At 37.1% G+C, this 18,903-nt stretch overlaps 1 protein-coding gene across 4 annotated transcripts in view; it reads right to left on the bottom strand.

Moving 5' to 3' along the window:
• Positions 1-719: 719 nt before the first annotated feature.
• The window catches only part of LOC139118672 (glycerophosphodiester phosphodiesterase domain-containing protein 5-like), a 29,781-nt gene continuing 11,597 nt past the window's right edge, over positions 720-18,903 (bottom strand). The window contains exons 7-15 of one of the 4 annotated variants that reach the window (XM_070682089.1): positions 18,618-18,763; positions 17,900-17,982; positions 16,253-16,403; positions 14,997-15,218; positions 13,802-13,956; positions 12,934-13,081; positions 9,639-9,721; positions 8,569-8,685; positions 720-5,900 (exon numbers count right to left, since the gene is read on the bottom strand). In XM_070682089.1, the coding sequence (XP_070538190.1) occupies positions 5,639-5,900; positions 8,569-8,685; positions 9,639-9,721; positions 12,934-13,081; positions 13,802-13,956; positions 14,997-15,218; positions 16,253-16,403; positions 17,900-17,982; positions 18,618-18,763 (1,367 nt within the window). In that variant the 3' untranslated portion in view covers positions 720-5,638. Of the gene's footprint in view, positions 5,901-7,746; positions 7,887-8,568; positions 8,686-9,638; positions 9,722-12,933; positions 13,082-13,801; positions 13,957-14,996; positions 15,219-16,252; positions 16,404-17,899; positions 17,983-18,617; positions 18,764-18,903 lie in introns of those variants that run through there. The other 3 variants (XM_070682092.1, XM_070682091.1, XM_070682090.1) reach the window with 3 other exon arrangements.

Consider the following 18,903-nt stretch of genomic DNA (forward strand, 5'->3'; position numbering starts at 1 on the left):
CGCATACGAATGTTCAGCGCGCTCTATCTCCGTTTGGAACAAGTGACATAATATTCGATTTCTACTGGTGACTTTCACATATATATATACTGTGAGTTATATATATATATATATATATATATATATATATATTATATATATATATATATATATATATATATATATATATATATATATATATATATATATATATATATAATATGTTGGAACTATTCAACATTGAACCTGTGTGAATTTTAGGAAATAGATGGTTCTTTCACACCACAAAAAGCATGAAAAACAAAAAATACTTTGGTTCTGTTGTCCAGTACAAGAAGGAGATATCATGGGAAGAGATGAAAGACACCATACAGTCAGTAAATGTAATAGTACTTAGAGGATGTCTGGTAACTGAATTACTCGCTAACTGGTCATAGTGGTTAGGATTGCAATATAAGGAATCACAGTAGTATTCTTAATGTACTTGAAGCTCATACAGACTCAGAGAGCTATCATTGAGGATTCTGATTTTGTTCCTATCCTAACCTGTTCACCCCCAATTTCCTGTTAACAGGTCCAAAATCACCATTGATAACAGTAGGTTTGGGCCAAACCATGGTGGTGAAAGGGTTAAGTCTACATAAATTCTCAGGTATGGTAGACTAGTCCCTGCAAAGGTAATAGGGCAACATTGAACAACATAGGGTCCACACACAATATTTCACAAATCAACACACCCCTACAAGTCTAATGTTTATTATATATTATGGGTAGGCCTCCAACATAATCATAACTGTTTTTGCAAGGAAGATTGTTACTAAGGTGCCTCAAAGATCAGTAATCGGAACCTTGTGTCTGCAAGATAAGAATTAAGAACACAAATATAATGAACAAAATTTTCATGTCGCCTTTAGGCTGATGAACAACAAAACCAAAGTCGATATGGGCCTCGGCAACAAGTTAAATGTTTTATGTTGATCAGTGAAGATAAAACTGCCAAACTAAATTCAACTAATGCAGCCTAGACAGAACAGATCAAAAGTCTAGAGGATTTGAGGCTACATAATATTACATCTACTTGGAAGGTTTGGTCTGACAATTTACAGTGATGTCTATTGACTAGAAAATATGACTTGAAAGACTTGAAAAATGTGACAAAAAAGCAAACAACAAAATCCCACAGAAAACACTGCTACCTACATAGTCAACAGTTCAGAGCAGATTTAAGTCCACTCTCAAAATAAATTTCTAAATAATACAAATGAACTAAAAAATATGATATATAGATAACAAAAATTCCTGACAATCAGCAAATTGATGGGCCTATATATATTTATATATATAATATACACTGTGTTACCAGCACACAGTAAATGCAATATATAAACTAACAATTTAGACTTGTGCTACATTGAAACATCTGCATCACAGCAAATTGGAATTACACAAAAGGTACTGTTTTTGCTAAAAAGTTTTTGACACAAGCTTGCAAAGTACTAGATTTGAAAAATAGTATACAAGACTTAGTTGAATTACATGTGCCTTGCCACTCGGCCAAAGTAAGTAAATTCTATGTTTCGCATCTCTTGGCATGTAGGCTTTCAAAGATTTTTTTTAAAACCACACTATTCTGTGGCAAAGTCTAGCCATAACTTTTACATTGTGACAAAATGCTTTTTCTTAAGCACTGCCAATGGCCATATTACAACCACTGAACCATGTGGTACACTCTAACAGAAGAGTTACTGAAATATACATGTTGTATGCAAAATCTACAAGATAAAGTAAACTGATTCGTGTATAATTTGTGTTTTTTTACCTTCCGATCTACCAAACTTTTAGTCTTTGTGCAAACGCAAAGAATTTAATTACTTTGGCATATTGGCATACATCTTGAAAACACACAAAGAAATTGAGTACACTACAGCCTTAGTACAATAGGTACATACTATAAGAGAGATTCTGGAAACTGCTGATATAAGTTGCTGCTGCCGTGATGCTAGTTATATGGAACAGAGAAAGATTTCTAAGTGTTCACATTTCCCCTCTACTTCTGTGCATGATTCTATCAAAGAGGGAGGAGCTGATATGTCAAAATCGCTGATTGGCTATCACTTGTCACATGACTGATATACTTACACATAAACACTGATGATTGGATAACTTTGGTCATGTGATCTCTATACACACTGGGTAACCAAGTATTTACGGTATATATTGCTTGTTTCATGTGACTCAATACAACACTAAAGTGGTGGAACTGGCCAAGGCTACTAACATTGCAATTCAGTATTTATACATGTGCCAGTGGAGGGCTGTTTTGGGTGAAAGTAGTACACACTGAAAGAGTTCAATATCTTTCTAAGAAAACTTTGGTAAAGATTTTGACCAAAGTGCATTCCATCGTCACTTGAAAGGTGCCTTTGTACAGTATATGTTGAGTTTGCAAAATTCAAATATTGTTTTGATTATCAAGCGTTAGGATTCTGAAACAAAAAAATGACCGTTTCATCAGTGATTAGTGGCTGTAAAAATTGTTGTGCCAGGCGAAACTAGCTTTCAAGCCCAGTGTCTATGCACAGCAAAATTGGGAATGCAGTTGGGCACAGTGATACACCCTATTCTATGGTTTATGCAGGAGATACGGTGGTTTACAGGACAAGCAACTGTAAATTTCTCCACAGTCTTTGCTGACATGAATATTCATGAGTACAGAGCTATGTGAAACCGTGAAAAAGTACATGGAATACAACAAATCAAATTTGACTCGAAGCAATGATGAAATCGGTGCTCCCCTACAATCATGTCTGGAACTGTGGAAATCATTCGTCAAGGGATTGTCTACAAGTTGCAAAACACCATTTGTCTGAATTTCTATCACACAAAACATGTATATTCTATTGGCAGAGGCAACTGTCAAAAATGGTCATCGTTGTGTTCATGATGCTATTATTTACTAACCACCCAATAATTGGGATCAGTGCTAATGCACTAGGGCTATCTGATTTTGATCTGCTGGTACACTGAGGAATGCAAAACATGATATTCGTTTTCTCTGACAACTTCATGTAGCTTATTGGTGCAATTATGCTTTTGAAGAACACAGCCTAAAGTCTAATAAGATGCCCTGCCTCACATCCATCTTAATCACGCTTTATCACAAGTGTTTGGAAAACACAATGGCAAAAAAAGTCCATTTTAAATATTCTTTAGACCTGAGCCCTCAATACCATAATGCACAGCTACTAACAGAAGTGAAGTCTGTATCCCACAGATGACAATTGTTGGAAAAACAATATATTGGGATTTAAGATTACAACTGAGTTGAGGTGTCCTCTGACTGTACAGCTCCTTCTATAGACATTACATTGTATGGGATTTTCAGATCGAAATGTTTGCAAAAATAATTCACATGTACCTCTAGAAAATTTGTGACACTTGTACTTTCTTGCAGTTAGTTACATCCAATGGTTAATTTCAAATTATGGAGGTGAATCATATAATATATGCAACTTGTTTATTCCTTTGTCCGAATGTGGCATAGAAAACCCAACATATGATCTTTCAGCTATAACTTCACATCAGAATCTAGGTATGAGAGAGATCATTTGATTGGCCAATTGATGCTGTATTTAAAGGTGATATGTCTGATCATCACATGTATTCTATGGTATGAATCATGCGCTGACAACCATACCTATCTTAATCTCTAAGCCACACATATGGTTTCAAATCTACAAAAAGCAAACAGGTTATTTGATTGGCTCATTTACCCTATACTGAAAGGTGATTGGTCCGTTTGTCACAGCCTTTATTGTACAAGAATCTGTGCCTACGTGTAAAAGTCTCTTCCAAATGGAATGTTAAATATTCTGTGGTGTAGCCTGCAATGCCTAACACAATGAAAAAGAAGTCACAAATATTAGCAACCAACCACAGCCATTCCCAAATTTACGTGTACTGCATTGAGAAACAAGCTGAGTATCTATGTATTTATATTAACTGTTACAAACTGTTACACTTTGTTTTCACATCTTGGACATAAATTCAGACCGATTTAAACATTTTTGTCATATGTGCATTTCATCATGAATTCCATGGATATTGAGAATACCATAATTACATGGAAAGACTCTAAGTTCCTGATTCTATTTTACTTGTAATGTGTCAAAAGACAATGTATGATATTTTCTAAACTATCAACTTCAGATATACAAGGGTCTCTCAGGGACTAAACAGATTTCCTATGATCAATTTCACCTACACTCTACATATGAACACAAATTTCCACAAGCTCTATGTCAAGCATACCACCCAAGTATGGCATATTATGGATTCAGTTTCCTGTTATTCACACAAATTGGACTAACTTAAATGTCAGAAATTTCCGGCGTCAAAATGAATTATATTCTGTTTCTTGAGTGCTGGAAAATCCTAGAGATATCTCTCATTATGTTCTTTAGTATATGGAATAATATTGGTGATGATAGCCAAGGGCTAAATGTTGGTACCTGAAGATTTGCACACGACAAGTGCATTTGTTGTGACAGTCTATTCTGAAACATCTTAACTTATATATCTGATAATGGAAATGGTTGTTGACCTTTGAGTAACAACTGCATTATCTGTCTTATACATACAGTGTATATGTTACATGAGAGTTCATCAAAACAGAACAAAACCCATGACACTGATGATGTGTGTATTCCAAAATGAATACAATATACCATCATATGAATGTAACTTGATAATATAACCTTCACTACCTTTCACAGCATTGGAAATGATAGTGCATTCTCAATAGTTTTCAGCAAAAATAATTGCATACTACTACTGCTGGTTATTTTAATTTTGTGGTCATGGGAATCAAAATACAAGTTTAAGTACAACAGAAAATTGCAAAACATTGTCCGGAAAATTTTGTTTTCTTTGCTCTGATTTATGGAAATGCGTTGATGAAATTTGACATTGATTTCAGGACCACTGTGCAAATGCCATGATCCAAATACAACTATATGGGGTCTATTATACATTTTCTACTTCCTACATATATACATGCATATCTTATAAAAAAAAAAAGGAGCCCGAAAAAAATAACTGAAGGCCATACAAGTTGCAGGACAGGAATCTTGACAGATACTCACATAATAGTCAATTTGAATTTCAGGACAGTCATCCAAATTTAAGAATTTAGCATTTCAACAAAAATATAAAAGAAAATTTCATCTTGTAATTTTATTTAGTTCATAGTTCAAAATTTGAGGCAGTTCTCTAGTCAGCGAGATGAGATCAAGTACTTCTTATGTGGGGACACAACATTATTTGCGCTAGTAAAACTATCAACAGGAAGTACTGATCCAATTTTTTTACACCTGGTAGTAAAGACCAATTTTTCGGCGTGAATTGTCATATTTTATCATTTAGTTGTCCACACACATTTAGAGTTTACACTTTCTAACGATGCGCAGTCTACTTTGTGTGAAGTTAAGCACCCTTCGACGAGTGCATAGAAACACTGGTACATGTGAGTCTCACAACTATGGAATGTCAACTACCAGAATTTCATGTTGGACACATGCATATGCTGGATACAGGACCTTCATGGACCAAACCATTGGACTTTTATAAAGGGGGGATGACATGGTACACAGTACCTATTTCATCCCATCTCCACTCGTATCTCCTGGTGGTTCAAGGTCGGCAGGCTTTCCAGCGACTCATCTGTACTGAGTTCACCGTTTGGCAAGTCTGCTGTGTTGACGCTGTTTCTGCTCTCACCATGGTGCATCTCCATGTCTTCAGGATTCTCGTTGGGTGCAAGCACCAATTTCTCGTCCCCTTTCTTGCTACCTGATATGATTCTACGTGGGGAGTTGAGATTTATTACCTCAGGAGTAAATTCTAAGTGCCTGTGACGCAACCTGTAAAATAAAAAAGTCACAAAATATTTTGTTTTCATAAAAGATTTAATTATTGTAAATTTCTTTGTCATATATACTTGTTGATGGGGAGACATAAATAATTTATTCTATGACCTACGACCAATTTGAATGACCAATCACAATGTACATCAATGGAATGTTGCATCATGGGTCAGAACAAGTGAAATCATGGTAACACAACTTTGAACGGGACATGCAACAGTAATCAGTGTGTATGATATTTACCATGAGATTTTTGAGTGTTAGTGAAAGCAAGACTGCTGAAGGTTGTTGATAAAAGTTGAGTGATTTTACAAAAATACGAACATGCATGAATACATCAACAACTGACCCATACAGTGTTTTTCCAGATGAATTCTGGTGTACAAGAGCATGAGTAAACATTTGGTTGTTTCCAAGTTTGATAGTCTGTCTATGATTGGCAGTTCCACATACAGTGGGTGGCCTCCTACTGCCATAATGTGTCCAGATGTTTGAGATTAGAAGACATTAACTCTTTCCTACAGCTGGTCATATATTCCATGGAAATTTTTGTCGTTTCATATTTGTTTCAATGAGCTTGATTCCAACAGAATGACATATATCAACATACAAGAAGGAAAAGACCTAAGGAAAGGGTGGTCAATTTCCGACAATTTAACCAATCAGATCTTGTCATATGATGATGAACCTGTATCACATTCACTCACTGAAACAGTCATGTATACCATGTTTGCAAACACGAAAGTCACACAGGCTCTGTTCAGGCGAGCCCTACCTTGTAAGGTTGTACGCGCCTAGAATTTTAAAGGCTTGAAATTTTGCTCAAACTTTCACGAGGAGAAATTTAAACCCTTCCCTATTGGAATCAAGAATTAAAATTTGGGAGTAATGTGCATAATTGGTTCAACAGGAACAGATTACTCAATATTTCCCGACACTAGAAATTCAAAATGGCTTCAATCCCAGTGTTAACTACTGTATACAGACACTGCAATTTTCCATTTTCAAAAAAATATGAGCTGGTGAAAAGTTCATTTACTCCACAAGCTTCAAAAATGAGCACTTACAAGACCAAAAAGTTTGAGATTCCAAATATCTATCCCTGAGAAGCATTCTACCTTAATGCAAAGAATCCAACACAAGAACAACAGCTTCTGCAAGTCAGCATACTGGGCCATAGCCTGACAAAATTGCCAAGGGGGCAGAACCTAGCTTACCTGGGAATTTGTAAGTAACATAAATTTACATTGCACACCCATGAATATATGTCAAGTGAAATGTACAGTTTATGACATACTGGTATGTTAATATAGTTGACATTATACATGCAAAATTTGATGATGCAAATGATTACAGCAGATTTTGGCAAACATGACAGCTTTTTTCCAGTGGTGTGTGAAAGCAAATTGTCTCCATTTGACCAAAATCTGCACAGCTTCAAAGCTGATATTATAGTATAAATGCAATTCAAATGAAGTAAATTATTTACTCTTATTTCCTTCATTGTATGTATACAGTAAATCTTGCAGTCACGTGAGCATTCTTAAGTTACATTTTATTCTAAAAATTTTTATAATTCTACATTATTCTGATTTTTAGTGAGATGGTTACATTCCATGAAGGTTTGATGAAAATTTACTGAGTTCTTTGAGCTTAAGTTGAAGCTGTGAAAAAAATCTGTGAAAAATAAACATTTCCTACGTGCTTTATTTCATCGATATAATACCATACTGAGAGAGAAGTTTAGACAGATTTGGAAGTTACATGATATCATGAAGGGAAGGGGTAATAAATTGATAGTCTTATCTTTTTCTGATGACAGACCCCTGAAGTTTCCATGGTAGGCTAATAAACATTTTTAAATACCTTAACAGGAAGACGAACACCAAGAAAGATGTGATGGCACAGACGTTATACAGTCAATATTGGAAAATTCACTTACGTAAAGACAACTGTGTGAGTCACTACATTTGTTCAGCACTACTGAAAATAGTCAGATACAATACAATCGGCCTTGGGGTTCTATTTTTGGGGCCAATGCGAGGTCATTGAAAGTGGCTAGACAGCCATATAAATGTGAATGTGTATTCTAACTCGGCTAGACAGCCAAATAAGTATGAAAAAGTTTTCTTTATGTTTTTAGTTTTGCTTTCAAGTCAAAGGATTGTAATTTTTGTAGCAAATATAGTAGCCAGTCCAGTATTACTTTGAAATTGTTTTACTTTTCAATCTTTTATTAAACCTTTTCATCCACGGGTCTTCTTCGCCAGTCTCATTGCATCACCGAAATCAATAAGCTTTGTACAAATGACTAATGCACAAGAAAATTTACATTGTAACTTTTTCGTTCTGAGGATACTGCAAAGTATCTCTTATTTTGGGCCAAAGATTGTGGTCTTTTAAATGTGGTTGTGATTATTTCAAGAAGGGCCGAGTTGTACTGAAATCCAGAACAGAGTCTGATTTTACAAACTAGACAGTAACACCGTTTGAGGACAGGTGACGTTTACGAACGGTACCACAATGCTATTAATAACAATCATTATTATTAATTTTGTTAGCACTGAAATACCAATTTGTGTAGTTGACTACCACAGGGTTTACATCTACGGGAGGAGGAGGGGAGCAGGAGTTTGGGAGGAGGAGGAGGAGGAGGAGAGAGTACCTCATTAGTAGTGCCTGACACTTTTCCTTAATGGTGCTAGTGGAGTCTTGGTTGAAATGGTTGCCAAGCGAGGCGAGAGAAATGGTTTCTGCGCTGTGATAGTCAGAATAGTGGTGTCTGTGTGCCAATGGAAAACAGTCAGAAAAAAAAGAAAGAAACAGAGAACAAAGTTAATGGTGGGGAGATTCCATTGTAAGTATGTGGGAGTATAATGTACATTCTTGGATGACCTTTGTAGAGTGACCTCGTAGTCTACACAAAACTATCAAATACTGATAATCAACAATAGAAGTGTCTGCTTGCGTATTTAGATCACTTTTAATACCTATGAATTATTCATGAAGCATTGAGAATATACCAGACAATAATACTGTCAGGTGATATTGTCCTTTTGACATGCCTTAGAAACCAAATTACCAAATCTCAACCTCTCTTCACTGTTTGAGATGTAGTCCCGCCTTTTCTGTCTGGTTCTTTGTTTCTAAATACATTTAACCTGTCTATCCCTAATTCCCTGTCTACAGTCACCATTGATAACAAGGAGTTTTGGGCCAAACCATGATGGTGACAGGGTTGAACTACAAATCAGACATGTTGTTTTTCATCTTTTTTGTTTCTTTTTTTCAAGCATCTTGAAATGGCAATGCTGGTGATATCAACATCACCTTTCATCAAACCAATCTGGACTTTGTCTTTTTTTCTGCTTTGTTCATCAGCCCTTTCCACTCTGACCTCAAATATCAGCAGAATATTGGATGAACACTTCTCTGAAATAGCAATTTAACCTTATTCAAATATTAGTTACACGTGAAAAATGGAAATTGCTTAAGGCTAGGCAGGTACCACTTTAAAAAATGTAGTTTTCAAAAAAATATGTTTTTCGACAACTCACGACAAATTTTCAATACCACAGAAAGCATGAAGATAAATGGATTTCGATGGAGTTTTTATTGTCTGCATTTCAATGTAAACTGTATTGTATATTGGTTGATTATGTGTGTTGATGCCTGTGTAATCGCGGAGAATCAAACTCAACTCAGAGCAAAAGTGGAGAACAGACTTCATCTTACCTTTGTACGACAAATATGACAACAACAATAACAGCAGAGACTGCATCCAACGTTATCCAAATGATTAGGTGAACATCAGGTTTCTGTGAGGAAACAATACAGACACAAATCAAATTGGAGAGACATGATTTGTCCAAAGCAGTCATCTATGGCAAATGTACAAGGAACAGTAGAATGCAATGGAATATACAAAATCTCAAAAATTACAATAAAACAAAGAAAATGTTAAACATAAACTTTCAGCCTATTTGTTATTCAGGGTCGAGGAGACTATCTTAATATTTACCATGCAGACACATGCAGTATCCCTAACCCCAAATGGTGGATGGGATATGTCAGCTGGTAAATAATAACATCATCTAAAGAATTACAATAAACTTTCAACTAGCGCCTGTGTGTTTTTAATGGTCTAGGAGAGGTACATGTACCCCCTTGACTTTCACCAATCAGACATGTACCCTAACCCTACACTCTCTCACAGCCCCTAGTTCGCTACTCGGCTCTATTCTCAACCATTATGGTGATGCACCCTCAGCGGTCCTTCTAGCAAGTGAGGCTCACCAAGCAAGCTTCGCCGGCTTACTGAGCCAAGCTTGGCTTGACTCAACTGCTGAGGATGGTATTACTGTCTGTGGCGTAGCCGGTGAGGGGCAGTTAGGGAGTCTACCCTAACCCTTGCCCTAAATGGTGGATGGGACATGGCAAGGTGGTAGCTGTACAGGGGTGGATGTTCTGATATTAATGGCAATAGGACCCCTTTGTCCTTCAGAAGGATTTAATATGAAATCTTTGTTGCTAGCCACATGTGGGGTTCGAACTTTAATAAGTTGATGAACTCTGTAAACATCAAAACCATGGTCCAGACATTTACACAGTGATTGGCTGCCATCTCAAGGTGTAGCTTGTACCTCAATCACTTTTGAGGGACTTTGTAATGCTACTGGACAACAACATCAAACAGGTATATTTTCCTGTTAAGATGGTAAATTACCCCTATATCTTGCTCTGTGTTTTTTCCATCAATGATGATGTATGGAAGAGTGCCTAAAAAGCATAAAGTAACAAAAATTGTTCTTGTACCACTTCAAAAAGTTAGGGTAGAATGCAACTTGGGGACACATATTTGGACTTTCACACTTTGACAATATACTATTGGTCTACCACTTGTGGGGGCTCATTTCGAAGATCTTGGAGTAAATAAACTTTTCAGCCACTTGTTTTTGAGAAAATGGAAAATCTAATTTTCCCTCACAGGTTAACACAGCAATGGTAGCCATTTTTGAATTTCAAATACTGGTAAATATTGGGTAATTTGTTTCTCTAGTAATTTTCCATGGTCACTCCTTCTTTCTATTCTTACTCTGGAGAGGGAATGGTTTCCTTATGGTAAGTTTGAGCAAAGAGTATAAGTCTTTCAATTTCAATGCATGAACTACCTTAACCTTTTCACCCCCAGTTCCCTGTGTACAGGTCCAACTTTACCATAGAAAACAATAGATTTGGGACAAACCATGGTGGTGAAAGGGTTAAGACAGATGATCCCTCAAACAAAAATCAATTACTATCCTATTGCTTTGATGAATGAGTTGTTAAATGTCCTTGAAAGCATTCTTTTGAATAGATATGAATGCGACCTATATGTAACTACATCATTCTTTCTATTATTTACAGACAGTCTCAAGGTCTGTTTAGCTGGGGTACTTGACGTAAGGTAGGAGGTGCTGTTGTAAATGCCTTGTCATACACTGATCACAAATGTCTGCTTGCCTCATCTATTAAAAGTTTAGGAAAACTTGTAAAAATTTTGAGCAATGTGCCCGACACCCTGACTTGGTACATACTGTGGAAAAGTCAAGTTTACATTCTTGAAATCGAACAATGAACTGTAATACAACTGAAGCTGTACTTGGCTGTCATTGAAAGATTTTGCCAATAAACTTACATACTTGTGAAATATCTTACACACGACAAAAACAAAAAATTCCAACAGGGTAGCATTATGTGGTCTTTAAAAATATACTCTTGGGAAAATTCAGTACTTGTAACCAGGAAGAAAAATTTGACTTTTTCATACGTTTTGTAACAATTTTCCTACCGTATTCAATTATGGTGCAATTTGAATATATCTACTATACATAGCATACATGAGTGTCACAATAATGCACTCCATAGATTATTAGGGCAATTGCCAATTGTTAGTATTGCATCTCCATAGACATTAAATAATATTGATTAATAACTTCAGTCTTGTTGAGAAAAGCTGCCTATACTTTCTTATCTAACTTCAGGGCTGTGAAAACATGTTGCTACAGGTATTATGACCATCTGATATGTACTTTCCTGGGTTACAATATCACTAGACATCTCTAGTGTATAGACTGAAAGATTCCGTCGCGTGCGGGCGCTCCCGCACTGCAACCTACGACATGATATAGGCGGGACAAAAGCCAGGCGACAGTTATGAATATGCTCAACATGATCACGCACTGAGTGGGCGATGTGGGCAGTCTTGTTACCCTACATACTGTCAGATTAACTCGTTTTAGTAATACGATTGGTTCCAACAAAATTTTGTTGGAGAACAGGATTTCAACAGTGTGCCTTCAGTCGTGGTAAAGGGTCGATGGTCGCAGTGCGCCGGGACGCCCTCACTCGACGGAATCTTTCAGTCTACTCTAGTGTACCATAGAGGTTTTTTGATATTTTTATGTTTCTTCAGAGATGAAAGTCTCTTTGACCTTCAGTTCATTTTTATTTATCTGTATGCCTTCCTGTGTGTTTTTTGGCAGTCTCTTTTTTGTGTACAGATGATATTTTACCATTCTGTAATAATGCCATTAACCCTAGGAGTGCTGTAATTTTTCCCCACCAAAATTTTACTGTAACATTTTACCATTTTTTAAAAAATTTTTCTGTATTTTTTAAAATAATTTTGGATCAAATGGATATTAATATCGGTGGAAAATTAATTATAATAATGGATATGGATATTATGACTACATTTTTTTCAAAAGTTTGGCAAAAATCTGAAAAAATTGACTTTCTGGAGGGGACGAAAATTGACTTTGGCACTCAAAGGGTTTTAACTGCAATAATAATTCCTCCTTGATCACAGTGTATTTCCCAGAAATAACATGATGGCACGACAAACAAGCCTATGTGTAGAAACATGTATAGAAATATAAGTACTACGTGTTTGTGTACAGGGCTTTGTTGGTACCATGGTCCATTCAGATTTCCGGGATTTTACCCAGTTAAGATCGCGGTGATCAAAGATATTGAAATTTATACATACCATATGATATATGGGACTGTTAATCTTTGACAAGGCTTCGCACTTAGAGGAGGTGACGGTGGGCACACTCACACACCAGTACAATGAATATAACCATTTGGAGTTGACTATATAAATATTAGTGGAGATATTATAATTTTCAAAATTCCTGCAAGATGAAGAAGCGAAAAAAGGCAACATTAAGCCGGCAGCCTTGTACTATTTTAAATGGTGATTGGATAGATTTCAGTGCTTTGCTGATGCGTACAATAAGCATTCCAATAGTTGATCAGAGACAAGAGTCATGACTATGGTATTTTGAGGATAACTGTAAATCTTTGAGGTCCTATTACTTCATAATGGCATGTGACTCACCTTGACAAATCATGTGCGTCATTAACATGTTTCTAAAAATAGCCAGCTAGTATTGCAATTGGCAAGTTGCACTTCACTATAATTTAACCCACTGATTGACGGGGGAATTATTACTTGCATTGGCCACTTTGTCATCCAAGTCATGCTTGAATTCTGTTGGCGTCAATAATACATAACTCGACTTATTGTGTAGTAGAAGGGTGATTGTCATCCCTGGAAGACATTTCAGGGGTAAACAAAGTTGGGCAAGAGGAAGATGGCACGACCTGGAGGAGACACTGTTATTAGGTCATTGTCAAGCCATAAAGCTATTGGTAAATATCAACATGTATTTCAGTAAATTTTCAAATGGGATACATATACATCCACTGCTATTGTCTCTAGTGATATTACAGGTTATATAATTAAGTCATAGAGAACAATTAACCCTGCTTTTGTGCTACAACCTAAACTGTATGCCCATTCAGCCATTACAGTTCAAGACAGACAAGCTGTTCACATCTGGTGAACCTACCTGATTTCCGCCTCATTGATGGCGTAAAAGCCTTCATTGACTATCTCAATGTCTGATTCTTGCAACTCCTCCAGCGGTTTCTTCTCGGAGACTTGAATAAAGTCTGGAGCCACACTGATGACCTTGGCTCTTTCACGCTCACTCAGCCACCACACCTGTTATAGAGATGCACAATGAAGAAATTTAAGACTGCAAATCAGAGTAGTTACAGTATAAGGGCTGGTGGGGTTGGAATGTGGAAGGGGGTGTCAGTGAATAATACATGGTACATCATCAAGCAGACCTGTTCGGTTAAAAACTGTAGATGCTCAACATACTGTGGAAATTCTTCATGTGAGATTCGATGTTCAAGTGCTTCACTCTGCAATACTTGACTTCGGACAAAATTGAATTTTGAAGTTGGGCTTGATACTGAGAACACACTTTTCATCACGGAATCAGACTGCTCCTGTATGATGGTAGATCATACAGGAGGACCTAGGACAATGAGTGACATACTGTGTCTGGTTTATCTTTTGGAAACTACAATGCCAGTGTTTGACTGCTGATTGCATCAAATACATGGTACTCTACACGTACATGTTGATAATTTGCCTGATGCACAGGGTTTGTTTTTGAGTCACAAAATGCTGTATGTACATGATATAACCTTCCACTGGCCAGCAAGGATGGCCAGCCAGATACAGTGGTTTGCGTTGAACTGTTGGCAGTACTGGAGCTCAACACACTGTCTAAATTAAGTTTTTTCCATCACTGCCAGGTGTAATTATCACCTAGGCAGTAATATCAGTCACTAACAAAGAAATGAACTCTGCAAAAGTTGAAACATTGTTTGGAAGGAGGTCAGGTGTAGTCATAAGAGCACCACACATCCACACACATACAACTAACTGTCCAGAACGCGTCATTTGCAAACATTGTTTGTGCAGATCTGACGGTTTTGTTTTACAAGGCTATGTCTGACCACCCTCCAGAAAATGTTTCAACTTCCGCTGAAGTGATTTCTTTGTTATCCACTGATAATATAACTTTACATAGTCACACTTGACAGTGTTGGCAACCCCTAAATTCACACAGTATGTCTACTTCCCCTATTGTCAACGGTTCAATAAAAACCACTGTAATCAGGGATGCAGAAATTTCCTTTTATTACAGCATAATACATTGATAGACTTTCCTTTCCACTGGTACTTACTTTAGTATGGTTTATATTTGACTCTAATGTGAGATTTAACACAAGGTCCAAAAAAGTCTCGCGGTACGAGTGATTCCTTGGAGGCTGAAATAAGTCAAATATAATAATTTTTTTGGTGTCAGCTGCATATTGTAGCCACTCTACATATGTCAGAATGGTCTGATTCCGAAACTTTTCCCGGTCTTCTGCTGAAATGCTGGATGCCTTCCTGAACGGATCTTGCTGTGAGCAGAGAAGAAATTTCAAAATGGTGAAGAAGAATAGCAGAGAATTCCTCAGCCAACTGTGAAATATCCATGTTCTGAATGTTGTACCATACTAGTATAACAAGCAGCTATAATTCATTCCGTCTCTAGCTGAATGTACACAGAGTGAATACAGACTATATAGAACATAAAGAGCCATATTTTGTCAGTTAAATTCTCCTCTGGCAGAGTTGAGTATTGTTTATGCCAAAGATAATCACACAAATATTACAAATTTAAACCAAGAGAATATTATCCTTATGTGTGTAGAATACTATGAGCATGATAGATGATACAGCAAATCAAGTCAAATTTTCAAAAAAAAGTCAAAAGTTAAGGTAGAATGCCCCATTTTACAATGTTTTCAACACTTTTCTGGTTTACCACTGTTGGGGGCTCATTTTGAAGCTCTTGGAGTGAGAAAGATTTTTACCATCTTTTTTTGCAGATATCAGAATTTTACATTTCCATATAAAGTTAAAACAGGGATGGTGGCCACTTTCATTAGGGGACGACTGCATTAACTTGCATGGTACCTGAAACCCGAGTCCTTGCCTGAGCAACTCGAGTGACAAACAGAAGACTTTTAATCCCCAAGGTGTGAATGTTCCATTGTTATGTTTATCTAATCCAGCTGGTGCTATTGTAGTGCCATTGTAGGAAAGGCAGGTCTGTGAAATTGATCCTCTAGGGAAGTAGGGTATTCCTAAGTTAATGGAGCCTTCCCGTAATGGAATTTCAGATCTCAGTAAATCTTGGGTAATTTGTTCTCTGGTACCAAATTTTGAACAGTGACCTCTGATTTTTATTCTTGACTTTGAAAGGAAATGGTTGAAAGTTTTCTTACTGGAAGTTTGAGCAAAGGATTTAGACTTTCAATTCTGAGGCATGTACAACCATAAGTCAAGTTTACTTGGGTACATGTGCATTAAACCCAGCATGTAGCGTCTACCCTGCATGCAGCTTAGTGCTTTACTCTCTTTGAATTTCATTTGATGGCAGACTACCTACCTCCAAATACCAAGATCCAGCATCTAATTTTTTTAAATCTGATATGTTGAAAGATGTCCCCGGTTCATTTTTCCTGCTGGGGAATACTGTCTCTACATTCGTTGTTCTCAGCAAGGTCTCGTCATGTAACAAGAACGGGACGCCATCAGCACTGAAGACAAAATCAAAGTATCAAGCAAGAATTCAATGGTAATTCATGGGCAATGGCGGATGACAACTTTTTTGGGTTACAAATAGTTTACATTTATTTTAACATGGCATGTATGCTACATAACGCTGAAAAAACTATTCTGTTAATCAACAGTATTAAGGCACTAGGCATGCTATCGGTATACTCTCATTTACAATAATCACGACTGGCTCCATTACGATTGGTTGCCAATCCCAAGTTATATCCAGAAATGACAGAATAACATACAAATCTGTGTATCAAATGTTGTAATTAGAGGTTATTACCCAATATCGCCTGTTCCTGTGTCGTATCAGCATGAGTGTCATTTGTGCTGCGTCAGACACGAGACGAAGTCGAGTGTCTGACGCAGCACAAATGACACGAATGCTGATACGACACAAGGAACAGGCGATATTGGGTAATAACCGATTTATCATATACCCATGCCCATAATTTTAGGGAATTTTTACTAATAGAACGAAAAACCTTTAATTTTGAGGCTTTACTTTATTACGCCCTGCGCATAAATATCAGAATGTTTATGTGAACAGGCTTCATTCATAAAGTAGGCTATACGACGAAAATGTCAACATCACGCGCGACATCGCTGCAAGTCGTCCATATCTCAATGAAACCCAAGAAAAAAGACACAGGGATACAAAAATCGTCATACAGAAGGAACATTTTAAGGTGCAATATGCTTTTACAACTGTAACCGATCAAAAACTGCTCAGCTTTAAATCTATCTTGATTTCGATCGTCGTACGGCACGGAGCTCGCGCGGAGAGGGGACGCCATTTTGTTAGTTTACCTTTAGAGTTGCCATGTCAACAGTCGTCGCGCGTGCGACATCGCTGTCACACCACGCGCTCACTACCTGTTTTGGTGGAGACCGTGCACAGTGCTGGCGCTGTGCGAACGGCAGAATGTTTGCTAGAACTTGACCAAAAAAATACCATGGGAAAACATTTCAAGACTCAACGTGATATTTCCGTATTTTGCAACCAGAAATTCCCGTGTTCCTCGAAGCCCTTCAAGTTTTTACGTCGGCGAAATCTTTTCGCAGGCGGGGAGTGGCCGCCATTTTGTTGTTTACGTTGTTTACCAACAAACTGCTAATGTAGTTCGGGAAAACTCTAAAACTGATGACGTTCATCGTGCATATCTCGACGTTTACCGTGAAATATCACCGCTGATATTTTACGTTGAACGTCACTAGGATGCAGCAATATGGGCATGGGTATATGATAAATAAAACATTCATGTACTTTTTTGACAGATATATGGAACAAAAAATCTTGTACTGCTATCTCACACAAATGCTGAGCAACACCTGGAAACAAGTTCACATCAAATATTACAATGGCTTTAACACTCCATTTTATTCAATTACTACAACATCTTGTGTGTTTTTGTTCTGGCGTGAGCTGTTAGACACTTTCAAAGTATAATATAAATGACTGTTCTGACATTACCTGATGCGTACATCCGATTCAAAACCATGAACTTTGTTCTCAACAGCTTTTTGAAATGAAATCAATGTGTTTTCTGGAGCAATCTGAAAGCGTACGAGACAGCAGCACATTAATGAACAATGAAAGACAATGAACTGTTAAGACATACAGGAAACTCTGTAACAAGTACAAACACTGATACAGAATTTGAGTTTTCTGGATGACAGAAGCCATGGATCAGTATAGCTAAAGATCAATATACAAATTTTAGAATATATGAATACGAGTAAAAGATGTAAAATTTATGATCTTGCTGTATGTGACTTTAATGGGAGTACAGATTTCTAGGATCACCCTGAGCAGTATTACAACATAATGTTATGTAGAACGGAATATTTCTGTCCCTGAAAGCCCCTCCCATTAAACTTAGGATGACATCTCAAAGTACACCTTATTGGCTGTATAGTGTGACCCTATTATCCTTCGGTCTCTAAGTGTGCCCTCAATAAGTGAGTAAACTGTGCATAGACATGTCTCAGAAAGCTGATGTAGGAAAGTCTTGCAGCGCAACCCATAAATTGCTTCATGGCCCCCCTTCCGGAAAAAGACACACTGCCAAGGAGAATAGGCAAACCATAGAAGACAAGAGGTGTGATAGAATCTTTTGATTACGCAAAAAAACCCATCAGAGCTGATTTATGACTTGTTATTTCATTGGATATAACCGTTGCAGGCTTACCTCCATTGCACCTCTGTGACCAACCAGGAGTGGTTTTTCAGGAAGATTCTCAAAGTTTGCGATGCACGGCGAGTTCATCAGCAGGGGACATAAATACAGAAAAACTAATATTGCTACGTATATTATGAGGCAGTTGACCTTCACGACTAGGAAAAAAATACAAAAAACAAGGCTAGTGTTAAAGTTGCAAGTCTCTATGTTTTTATGGATGATGGATGTTTTTGTGGATATATCAACTTTTAGTACATATTTATGTTTCTGGTCACTGAGGGCGCTGTTCTGTCAA

This window comes from Ptychodera flava, chromosome 19, assembly GCF_041260155.1.
Source record: "Ptychodera flava strain L36383 chromosome 19, AS_Pfla_20210202, whole genome shotgun sequence".
In the NCBI taxonomy this organism is placed as follows: Eukaryota; Metazoa; Hemichordata; class Enteropneusta; family Ptychoderidae; genus Ptychodera; species Ptychodera flava.